The 12718-nt window shown below is 42.9% G+C and overlaps 1 protein-coding gene across 2 annotated transcripts in view; it reads right to left on the reverse strand.

Annotated features, from left to right (window-relative positions):
• The window catches only part of scai (suppressor of cancer cell invasion), a 181238-nt gene that overhangs the window by 36364 nt on the left and 132156 nt on the right, over positions 1–12718 (reverse strand). The window contains exon 12 of one of the 2 annotated variants that reach the window (XM_060841077.1): positions 12660–12715. The exons of the other annotated variant lie outside the window; for it this stretch is intronic. Within the exon in view, the coding sequence (XP_060697060.1) occupies positions 12669–12715 (47 nt within the window). The 3' untranslated portion in view covers positions 12660–12668. Of the gene's footprint in view, positions 1–12659; positions 12716–12718 lie in introns of those variants that run through there. 2 annotated transcript variants of the gene reach the window in all.

Genomic DNA, 12718 nt, shown 5'->3' on the forward strand with positions numbered 1-12718 from the left:
TTCATAATTAGCAATATTATTTAAGTTGAATGCAGATAAAAATTGCTATCTCGTTCATTAAAATTCATTTACAAATTACTCATTAAAAATGTAATACAAATTCTCTCCAATACATCGGATTGTGTTTCTAACAATCCAGACAAAGAATTCCACAGTTACATAAATATAATAAACAATGTGAAAATGCAATATAGCATAATACATTTTTGTGGACCTTAAATTGTATCTAGTATGTAGATGAAAATATTATTTGGGTGGTTAGAACTAGATCTCACTGCTTGTGAGGGGGTAGAGACAGAAATCCTCAAAACATTTAAGTAGCTCAAGGTTTGTGAGAAGATTTGTAACTCGGGTGTTCATTGTTGTGGTTCTGTTCGCCGAGCTGGGAATTTGTGTTGCAGACGTTTCATCCCCTGTCTAGGTGACATCCTCAGTGCTTGGGAGCCTCCTGTGAAGTGCTTCTGTGATCTTTCCTCCGGCATTTGTAGTGGTTTGAATCTGCCGCTTCCAGTTGTCAGTTCCAGCTGTCAGTTCAAGAAGGGGAGTAGAGACAATCCTGGTAATTATAGCCCAGTAAGCCTTACTTCAGTTGTTGATAAAGTGTTGGAAAAGGTTATGAGATAGGATTTATAATCATCTAGAAAAGAATAATTTGATTAGGGATAGTCAGCACAGTTTTGTGAAGGGTAGGTCATGCCTCACGAACTTAGAGTTCTTTGAGAAGGTGACCAAACAGGTAGATGAGAGTAAACTGGTTGATGTGGTGTAAATGGATTTCAGCAAGGCGTTCGACAAGGTTCCCCACAGTAGGCTATTGTACAAAATGCGGAGGAATGGGATTGTGGGAGATATAGCAGTTTGGATCAGTAATTGGCTTGCTGAAAGAAGACAGGAGGTGGTGATTGATGGGAAATGTTCACCCTGGAGTCCAGTTACCAGTGGTGTACTGCAAGGGTCGGTGTTGGGTCCACTGCTGTTCGTCATTTTTATAAACGACCTGGATGAGGACGTAGAAGGGTGGGTTAGTAAATTTGCAGATGACACCAAGGTCGGTGGAGTTGTGGATAGTGAAGAAGGATGTTGTAGGTAACAGAGAGACATAGATAAGCTGCAGAGCTAGGCTGATAGGTGGCAAACGGCGCTTAATGCAGACAAGTGTGAGGTGATTCACTTTGGTCGGAGTAACCGGAATGCAAAGTACTGGGCTAATGGTAAGATTCTTGGTAGCATAGATGAGCAGAGAGATGTCGGTGTCCAGGCACATAAAGCCTTGAAAGTTGCCACCCAGGATGACAGGGTTGTTAAGAAGGCATACAGTGTTTTAGCTTTTATTAATAGAGGAATTGAGTTCCGGAACCAAGAGGTTATGCTACAGCTGTACAAAACTCTAGTATGGCCGCATTAGGAGTATTGCGTACAGTTCTGGTCACCGCAATACAAGAAGGATGTGGAAGCTTTGGAAAGGGTGCAGAGATTTACTAGGATGTTGCCTGGAATGGAGGGAAGGTCTTATGAGGAAAGGCTGAGGGACTTGAGGCTGTTTATGTTAGAGAGACATATAAGATAATCAGAGGGTTAGATAGGGTGGACAGGGAGAGCCTCTTTCCAAGAATGGTGACGGCGAGCACGAGGGAGCATGGCTTTAAATTGAGGGGTGATAGATATAGGACAGATGTCAGAGGTAGTTTCTTTACACAGAGAGTAGTAAGGGTATGGAATGCTTTGCCTGCAACAGTAGTAGATTCGCCAACTTTAAGTATATTAAGTCGTCATTGGACAAGCATATGGAGTAGTGTAGGTTAGATGGGCTTCAGATTGGTATGACAGGTCGGTGCAACATCGAGGGCCGAAGAGCCTGTACTGCGCTGTAACGTTCTATAAAATTATGAACAGATTTAGGACATGCTTTCAGTCCTGAAAATTTGAAGGATAAGACGTCTCAAGGATTGGTGCAACAAATGAAGTTAGCTGTTTCATGTTACTGCTATGTAGTCATAACATGAGTGGTGTTTTCCACTAAGGTTGTTGCACTTATGCCAAAGAGACCCTCTTGCCTATTACACAGACAAGTAAATATGGTATGTGAAATTGAATGTGATGATAGGTCTGTAGGCCAAACCTTCCAAAGAATAGTTATTTCAGAAATAATCCTGATTATGGAAAGATTCACACTGACAACCAATTTTAAATTGTCAGTTGGGCTTGCAATATGGTGCACAAGTGCGCTGGAAACTATGCATACAAGTACACATTGCACCAGTTTCAATTCAACGGAATAGGCGACAACATCTGTTTCATTCAGACTCCACCTGCTAGTTTAAAATTTTAACCAAGCTTAACAATTAATTGTCACTCATCATCTGTTGCATTCCTTCATGGCAAAGCCTTTACCAGAGTCCAGCTATTCAAGAATCAGCACTCTCTAACAGCGTAAACGATGTTTTCCCTTTACATTGCGATTTCTTGCAAAATGTCCTAATGAGTACAAGACAAAACATGTCTTTTTCAGCAATATTTAACTTCCTTTTTTGGGCATATACTACACCATAAAACTAGCTATGAAAGACTAAGGAGGAAAGAAGAAAAAAGTCCAAACTAAACATCTTAAACAATTTGGAAAAACTGTTATAATCTATAGGACTATTCAGTCAGTCTAAGCTTGGGACCTCGTACAACAATGTTAAATTCAAAATTCATCATAATTGAGTTTGCAATTTAGATTGAAGAGGAAATGAAGAAGAATTATGTATTTCAGGGGATGTGAGCTTTGCTGGTTGGGCCAGCATTTATTGCCTATCCCTAGTTATGATGTTGGCGAGCTGTCTTCTTGAACCACTACAGTCCATTTGGTATATGTACCCTATAATGCAGTTAGGGTGGCAGTTTTCGGACAATCAAGGAAGGGGAATATAGTTCCATATCAGATAGTGAAAAACTGGAGGGGGATCATGCATGAGGCGATGTTACAATGTTGCCCTTGTACTTTTAGATAGAAATGGTCATGAATTTGGAACAGACTCGAGGGACTGAATGCTTAAGGATGCAGTGCCAACCAAATGGGATGCTTTGTCCTGGATGGTGTCAAACTTTGAGTGTTGCTGGACATCAACTCATCCAGGCAAATGGAGACATTCCATCACATTTCTGATGTGTGCCTTGTAGTTGGTGGACAGGCTTTGGGAGAGTCTGATGAGTTACTTACTGTAGGATTCCTCACCTCCGACCTGCTCTTGCAACCAAAGTATTTATATTGGGGTTGTGACTGAAGCAAAGCAAGTAGGGAGATCCAGAACATCGAACAGGTTTGAGATTTGACTGATTGCAGCACTCTCTGGTACCAAGAGTCATTCAACCAGAGGGAGAAAAGAAATATACTTGTAATTGGGGCCAGGATAGTCAGGGGGATAGACAACTGTTCTCTGTGGCCAGGACTGGCCTATCTGGTGCCCAGGTTCAGGATATTTCATCAGTGCCACAGAGGAACTTGGAAGAGGGGATAAAGATCCAATTGTTATGGTCCACAAAGATAACTGACTTCACCTCCCATACCATCTACAACCTCATCACCTCTGGGGATCTCTCATCCACAGCTTCCAACCTCATCATCTGCGAACTCCGCAGCACCTGATTCTACCTCCAACTGAAGGGTTAGAAACTTGACTTCCCCAGTAACCCCATTGTCTCGGCCTGCTCCTGCTCCAATTCCATTGAACTTATCTCTGCATACCTCGACACCGTCCTGTCCCCAAGTCCCCGGAGTCCAGGAACTCCCCACCTACGCTCAGGACACTACTCACGCACTTCACTTCCTCCAAGACTTTCATTTCTTTGGTCCCCTGCGCCTTATCTTCACCATGGACATCAAGTCTCTGTACACATCTATCCACCATGCGAAGCCCTCCAAGCCCTCTGTTTTTTCCTCTCACACCGTCCCAACCAGCACTCTTCCAGTCACACACTCATCGGGGTGGAGCTGAACTGGTCCTCGTCCTTAACAACTTCTCCTTTTAATCTGCCCACTTCTTCCAAACCAAACGGGTAGTCATGGGCATCCAGATGGGCCCAGCTATGCTTGCCTCTTAGTCGGGTATGTGAAACAGTCCATCTGCAGTTTTGCCGACACCATCCCCCACGTTTTCCTCTGCGACACTGATGACTGCATCTCCGCTACCTCGTGCTCCCACGAGGAGGTTGAACAGTTCATCAACTTCATTAACAACTTTCACCCTGATCTCAAATTCACCTGTACCATTTTGGACACGTCCCTCCCCTTCCTGGACCTCCATTTCCCATAGACTCCCACAGCTACCTGGACTACATCTCCAGTAAAAGCTCCATCCCTTATTTCCAACTCCTCCGCCTCTGCCGCACCTGTTCCCAGGATGAACAATTCCACCACAGAAAATCCCAAATAGCCTCCTTCCGTAAAGACTGCAATTTCCCCTCCAGTACATCACCTCCACTTCCCACACCTCTGCCCTTGAACCCCATCCCTCCCATTGCAACAAGTCCAAGGACAGACCCCCCTGGTCCTCATCTTGCACCCCACCAACCTCCATATACATTGCATCATCCTCCGCCACTTCTGCCACCTACAAACAGACCCCACCACTAGGGATACATTTCCCTCCCCATCCCGATCAGTGTTTCAGAGAGACCATTCACTCCCGACTCCCTCGTCAGATCCACGCCCCTCACCACTCCCAGCACCTTCCCCTGCCACCACAGGAAGTGCAAAGCCAACGCCCACACCTTCCCCCATCTCCGTCCAAGGCCCAAAAGGATCCTTCCACATCTAACAGTAATTTACCTAAACCTCCACTAACGTCATCTACCATATCCGTAGCACCTAATGTGATCTCCTCTACATCGGGGAGACAGGACGCCAACTTGCAGATCACTTCAAAGAACATCTCTGGGACATCTACATCAACCAACCCCTCTGCCCCATGGCTGAACATTTCAACTCTCCTCCCACTCCAACTAAGACATGCAGGTCCTGGGCCTCCACCATCATCGAACCCTAACCACCCGACACCTGTTGGATTTCACCAGTTTCCTCATTTCCTCTCTCCCAGTCCGAAGCCTCAAACACAGCACTGCCCTCTTGACCTGTCCATCGTCTTTCCCATCTATACGCTTCACCCTCCTCTCCGACCTATTGCCTTTTCCCCCACCTTAATCTACCTATTGGATTCTCAGCTGCCCACCCCATCCCCACCCCACCCACCCATTTATCTCTGAGCACCCCAGTTGACAAGCTTCATTGCTGAAGAAGGGCTTACACCTGAAACGTGGATTCTCCTGCTCCTCTGATGCTGCCTGACCTGCTGTGCTTTTCCAGCAGCACACTCTTGACTCAGTATGTAAACAGGCCAACAAGGGTCGAGGCCACATTAGATTTGGTACTGGGTAATGAACCCAGCCAGGTGTTACATTTGGAGGTAAGTGAGCGCTTTGGTGATAGTAACCATAATTTGGTTACGTTTACTTTAGTGATGGAAAGGGATAGGTATATACTGCAGGGTAAGAATTATAACTGGGGGAAAAGGCAATTATGATGCGATTAGGCAACATTTAGGATGCATAGGATGGGAAAGGAAACTGCAGAGGATGGGCACAATTGAAATGTGCAATGTGTTCGAAGAACAGCTACTGCAGATCTTTGATAAGTATCTACCTGTCAGGCAGGGAGGAAGTAGTCGAGCGTGGGAACTGTGTTTACTAAGAAGTTGAAGTTCTTGTCAAGAGGAAGAAGGAGGCTCATATAAATATGAGACATGAATGCTTAATTAGGACACTTAAAAGTTAGAAGCGAACCAGGAAGGACTGAAGGAGAGAGCTAAGAAGAGCCAGGAGGGGACATGAAAAGTCTTGGCAGGTAGGATCAAGAAAAGCTTTCTCTAGGTATATCAGGAATAAAATGGAATATAAAAGCAGATACGTGCTACTGAGACTTTATAAAGCTCTGGTTAGGCCCCATTTGGAGTACTGTGACCAGTTTTGGTCCCCACACCTCAGGAAGGACATACTGGCACTGGAACGTGTCCAGCAGAGATTCACACGGATGATCCCTGGAATGGCAGGTCTAACATATGAGGAACGGCTGAGGATCCTGGGATTGTATTCATTGGAGTTTAGAAGATTAAGGGGAGACTTAATAGAGACGTACAAGATAATACATGGCTTGGAAAGGGTGGACGTTAGGAAATTGTTTCCGTTAGGCGAGGAGACTAGGACCCGTGGACACAGCCTTAGAATTAGAGGGGGTCAATTCAGAACAGAAATGCGGAGACATTTCTTCAGCCAGAGGGTGGTAGGTCTGTGGAATTCATTGCCACGGAGTGCAGTGGAGGCCGGGACGCTAAATGTCTTCAAGGCCGAGATTGATAGATTCTTGTTGTCTCGAGGAATTAAGGGCTACGGGGAGAACGCTGGTAAGTGGAGTTGAAATGCCCATCAGCCATGATTGAATGGCGGAGTGGACTCGATGGGCCGAATGGCCTTACTTCCACTCCTATGTCTTATGGTCTTAAAATTCAGGCTCGTCAAGGACAGTAGTGGGAAGTTTTGCCTGGAGTCGAAAGAGATAGGACAGACCCTAAATTAATATTTTTCGTCAATATTCGCACAGGAAAAAGACACCATTTTCAAGGAGAATACTGAGATACAGTCTATTAGACGAGATTTCATTGAGGTTCATAAGGAGGTGGTGTTAGCAATTCTGGAAAGTATGAAAATGGATACTGGGCTGGATGGAAATTGTCCTAGTATTGTCTGGGAAGCTAGGGAGGAGATTGCAGAAACTTTGGCATTGATCTTTATGTCGTCAATGTCTACTGGAATAGTGCCAGAAGACTGGAGGATAGCAAATGTTGTCCCCATGTTCAAGGGGAGTAGAGACAACCTTGGTAATTATAGACCAGTCAGCCTTACTTCAGTTGTGGGTAAAGTGTTAGAAAGGATTATAAGAGATAGGATTTATAATTACCGAGAAAAGAATAATTTGATTAGAGATAGTCAACGTGGTTTTGTGAAGGGTAGGTCGTGCCTCACAAACCTTATTGAGTTCTTCGAGAAGGTGACCGAACAGGTGACCAAGGGTAAAGCGGTTGATGTGCTGTATATGAATTTCAGTAAAGCTTTTGATAAGTTTCCTCACGGCAGATTATTGCAGAAAATACGGAGGCATGGTATTGAGGGTGATTTAACTGTATGGATCAGAAATTGGCAAGCTGAAAGACGACAGAGGGTGGTAATTGATGGAAAATGTTCATCCTGGAGTTCAGTTACTTGTGGTGTACCACAAGGATCTGTTCTGGGGCCACTGCTACTTGTCGTTTTTATAAATGACCTAGATGAGGGTGTAGAAGGATGGACTAGTGAATTTGCAGTTGACACAAAAGTTGGTGGAGTTGTGGACAGTGCAGAAGGATGTTGCAGGTTACAGAGGGACATAGATAAGCTGCTGGGCTGGGCTGAGAGATGGCAAATGGAGTTTAATGCGGAGAAGTATGAGGTAATTGACTTTGGATGGAGTAACAGGAATACAGAGTACTGGGCTAAGGGTAAGATTCTTGGTAGTGCGGATGAGCAGAGAGATCTCAGTGTCCATTGCATAAATCCCTGAGAGTTGCTATCCAGGTTGATAGGGTGAATAAGAAGGCAAGCCGTGTGTTAGCTTTTATTGGTAGAGGGATTGGCTTTCGGAGCCATGAGGTCTCATTGCAACTGTACAAAACTCTGGTGCGGCCACACTTGAGTATTGAATACAGTACTGGTCACTACATTATAGGAAGGACATGGAAACACTGAAAGGATGTAGAGGAAATCCACCAGAATGTTGCCTGGAATGGATAGAAGGTCTTATGAGGAAAGGCTGATGGACTTGAGGCTGTTTTCGTTAGAGAGAAGAAGGTTAAGAGGTGACTTAAAAGAGATATACAAGACGCTCAGAGGATTGGATAAGGTGGACAATGAGAGCCTTATTACTCAGATAGTGATGGCTAGCACGAGGGGACATTGCTTTAAACCAAGAGGTGACAGATATAACATAGATGTCAGAGGTAGGTTCTTTACTGGGAGAGTAGCAAGGGCATGGAATGCCCTATATGCAACAGTAGTTAACTTGCCAACTTTAAGGGTATTTAAATGGCAATTGGATAAATATATGCACGATAATGGAATAGTGAAAGTTAAATGGGCTTCAGGTTGTTGCGCCAATCTGTGAAACTATCAAGGGCCAAAGGGCCTGTACTATACTGTATTGTTCTATATTTCAAAGCTTCCTACAAAATCACCTGATAACATCTTGCTTTGTTTTAGACCCTGCTGGGGCTGTTTTGAACAATGACTTACTTGGAGAGATGCTGGATTTACCTGGATCAGTTTAAGGAATGCATGCTAAGAGTGTTCTCTCTAATATTCTTGCCACGCATGGGTATCAGAGGTCCGTGCAGCCTGTAGTGACTTTGCCTCTATTGAATGCTCATGTCAATTGCCATGTATGAAGATTGGAGTGGCTGCATATGCACGCAACCATGCGGCTTAAAAGGAATGTTGCTGCTAAAAAACAGAGTTCATGGTGCAACCTATGTGATCACTTGAAAAAGTGACTGAAGGAACATCAAGATTGTAATCTTGCTTTCCTCAGGAAATACAGAGAAAATCATACATTATTAGTGATTTGACTGTACATGCCAGGACATCTGAACATCAGACTCTAAAACAACCTGCACTTTATCTTTTTACCTTCAAGAATAACTTATTGGTAAGAATGTACTTTCTTTCAGAAAACCTATCTCTGCAGAGATTTTATTTTACACTTTGCCTAACAAGTGGATATGGGCGCTCATGATTTGGGAATATTTACTGGGATAAACATTTACACTTCTACATTACTGACTATGAATGTTAACCAACTATTGTAGCTTTATTGAATAAGTTTGTTTTGATGACAAACCAATAGTTGTATTTATTAAGAAACCTGGTTGATGGATCTTATTAGTTAAAATCTTGTATTTAATTGGTCATCTTGGTACTGGATAATATGTTTTTATTTTATGTTGCAACCTGTGGAATAGTGAGTCAAAGGTAACAGTACATTCCTCCAAATTGGTTTGTCACAATATTTCAATTCTGAAACCACACTGGGATTCAGGATATATGGATTCAGCCAAAATCTGGATTCTGACAAGAGTGGCCTAAGTTTCCCACAATGTTCAATAAGGAGATGTCTGGATGCGTTTGCAATTTCTGTAGTTGCTTTGATCTTGCACAGGATCCCAATCTCGACATCACACGAGACTGAGACTGCCTCTCCTTCCAAAAACAGAAAGGTTTATGCAGGAGAGCTACTTTCCAGTTGTTGTTGATCAGTTCCTGATTTTTTTGCCCATTGCATTTATGACAATAAATTTGCTGAATTCCATCACTGTGGGTTTAATAAGCCGGCCTTCTCTGGTACCCAGAGCTTCCTGGGTGACAATGTTCTGCGTATAACTCATACCCACTCCAACTGTTCACTGCAATTGATGACCTCCCATACCTTTGTTTTCAAAAGGAGCCATTTTCTTTGTGGATGTACCGGTTGTCTGTTTTATCCTTTCATTCATGCCCCTGGTATTCTCTATGTCAGAGGATATCTGGGAGGTTCTAGCTGAGTTGTAACAGATACCATTGGTGCACCATCTAGCAGCTGATAGACTTGATGGTGAGCAGCTCTGAGTACATTCGGAGTTGTATTGCTCAGATTTCTCTTGTGCTTAATGAAAGTAGGTCACTTTGCTTTAATGACAGATCTTGTTACAATGATATTAACCTTGAAACAACAATTTTGCCCTCTTTCTTTCCATTCGTTGAGAATATGGTATTCCAGGTTATGATCATATTTTGCTTCTGCACTCAATATAGAATTTTCTACAACGCCAATTCAATCAAGTGACAAAACGACTGTTTTTATTTGGGTGATCACTAAAATGGGCATTGATGCTAAAGCAGCTTTTCTGCTTTCAATTAAAGAACTTCAAGCGTTGTACCTTCACTCTAGTGCACACTAGTGATCTTCATCATCATCATCAGTACTGTGGCAATTTCATGCATTGAAAATGCTGTTCAATGAGCAATAACTGATGATGATCAGATTCAGGTGACACCAATGCCTGAATCCTGAGCAGCTCCAGTATGTCTCCTTATTGTATGTTTGTTCTGAAACAGGGTACTTGTTACACAGCTAATGGAGAGAGACAAAAAGCCCCCTGCAGATGCTGGAATCCAAGGTAGACAAGAAGGGGTCCCTCTCTCACTGCCACAGCGCCATGACCTCTTCAGCCCTTCTGCATGTCTACACAGCTTATGGAAGCCGTAAAGTTCAGTCTCTGTCCAGACTCATTTTCTTTTCAAAGCCAGGTTTTCTAAGAATAGGAGGGTCGGAACTCAAGGTCCACATCCTTTTCCTCTGTTGAGGTCACTCAGTAGGTTCAAGATAATTTGGGTATTCTGCTGATATCAAAGTCAATCTCGTCACAGAATTGATCTTTCACCTATGCAATGGAGATTAACTGGCTTTGCTGAAGTTGAGAGAGAGAACACATTCTGAACCATGTGGGGGTTTTATATCAATGAGAATAGTGAGTTCCTTATAGTGAAGCCTGCAGTTTTCATGGTTTCTTTAGAAGTCTTCTCCTGACAGATGAATGTGTAATATTTCAATTTAGTGATCCACTGAGCTTGGTCTCTTGAAGGAATGCTATGTCCATCTTCAACCTGGCAATTTCCATGTCAATTACAGCTGTCTTTCTCACATAACCGATTAGTTCCAATCACCTGTCATTCCCTTGCACATAACCCTGATGTCCAGTTTATTCCACCTTGTTCAATGGATTCCATCCACTTGCTCAGCAGACATTTGAAGCATCCATTGAGCAGATATGCCACAGCTGCTTGACTTGAGGTGTGTGACAGCTGACCAATAAGACATAATTATCCCTCCCACCAGAGACATTGTGTAGTTTTTTTTATACTAATCAAGATGGGCTTACACTATAATTGTTGTCTCCCATGTTATGCTAATAGTCTGCGGAGAAACTTCAATGTTCTCTCCAGGAGTCCTCTCTGGAGGACCCAGACTGGCAAGGAGTCTGTGTATCACTGTTGACATTACCAATAGAATCCAAAGCACTATTTTTGGCACCATCTTGTGTGTTGCAATGGCTTGAAAGATAATATATTTAGATACCAGTCAGCCTTTGCCTCCCACCGTCCACCTCCAAAACAAAGAGGAGGGACTTACCAATGGAAAAACTACCAATAGCAGCAGGAGATTCCCTCATTTTTTTTCCTCTCCTGTTGGTACTAGCCAGTAGTGAGGGCTAACACTTAGAAACAAACTAGCACACAAAACTGGAAAGTACATTAATGCTCTTCACCGAGACAACAGTTTTATCATATCAACCTAACCATAAAATAATGCTACATATAAAAAGACCTCACTACAGGGAGCTCTTACATTATGAAACTAAACAACCTCAAGAAAGACTCAATTAAAACAGGACAACAAATGGTGTCTTACAAACACAAAGAAGTTCCAGAACAGGAAAATTTAGAACGTAAATGAACTTCAATTCAAAACAGTACAGAAATAAATAAATTACAAATTCACAACTATCTTATGGAAAAAGGTTATATTCTTGTAGTCACTAATGGATAAAGTAGCTTTATCATTTACTTTAATCAGGCAATGACCATCTTCAACAGGAGAAAATCTAACAGCTCTTCTAAAAGCATTACAGTTGCTGAATCCAATAGTATCAAAATCCTGAGATTGAATTCACCCAGAGATTTAACTACTGTGGCTACAACTGCAGATCAGAGGCTAGGTGTTCTACAATGGGTAACTCAATTCCTGAAACCTCAAAGCTTGTTCACGATCTATAAGTGTCAAGCAAGGGGTGCATGGGAATACTTGCCACTCACCTGGAGGAATGCAGTGCTAACAACACTGAAGCAGCTCAATATTTTTTATACAGAGAGTAGCTTGTGTGTTGAATCAGCTCCCAGAGGAAGTGGTAGATGCAGGTACAATTACAACATTTAAAAGACAATTGGATAAGTATATGAATAGGAAGGACTGGGAGGGAAATGGGCCAAATGCAGACAAGTGAGAGTAGTTTAGTTTGGGAATATGGTCGACGCGGACTAGTTAGATCAAAGGGTCTGTTTCAATGCTGTAGGACTCCATGACCATCTAGGTAAAGGCAATCTGCTTAATCAGAGCCACATGCAGCACCTTAAACATTCACTCCATCCACCAGTGGCAGTAGCATGTACCATTTAGAAGGTGCACTGCTGCAATTCATCAAGGCTTTCTCAACAACATTTTCCAAACACTTGACTTCTACTATCTAATAGGACAAAGGCAGATGTCAGAGAATGACACAACCTACAAGTTCTACACCAAGCCATGTCAAAGTCCTGATGTGAATTTGCAGCAATTCAAGCAGTTGGCTCAGCAACATTAGAACTCTTGCTGATTTTTCATTTTTTTAAAAATCATTTTTAGCATCTTTAAAACATAGATCACAAACAAATTGCTAATTGTTTTTGAGGCCAGTCCTGGAAGTTAACTGCAGGTTGGTTCTTATTCCAAGTACCCTGGAGAGGCTCAATCCTCAAACGAATGGCAGATTCTTTGACCTTAACAGGGCCTCACAGGGAGCTT

Source organism: Hemiscyllium ocellatum, chromosome 21, assembly GCF_020745735.1.
Source record: "Hemiscyllium ocellatum isolate sHemOce1 chromosome 21, sHemOce1.pat.X.cur, whole genome shotgun sequence".
In the NCBI taxonomy this organism is placed as follows: Eukaryota; Metazoa; Chordata; class Chondrichthyes; order Orectolobiformes; family Hemiscylliidae; genus Hemiscyllium; species Hemiscyllium ocellatum.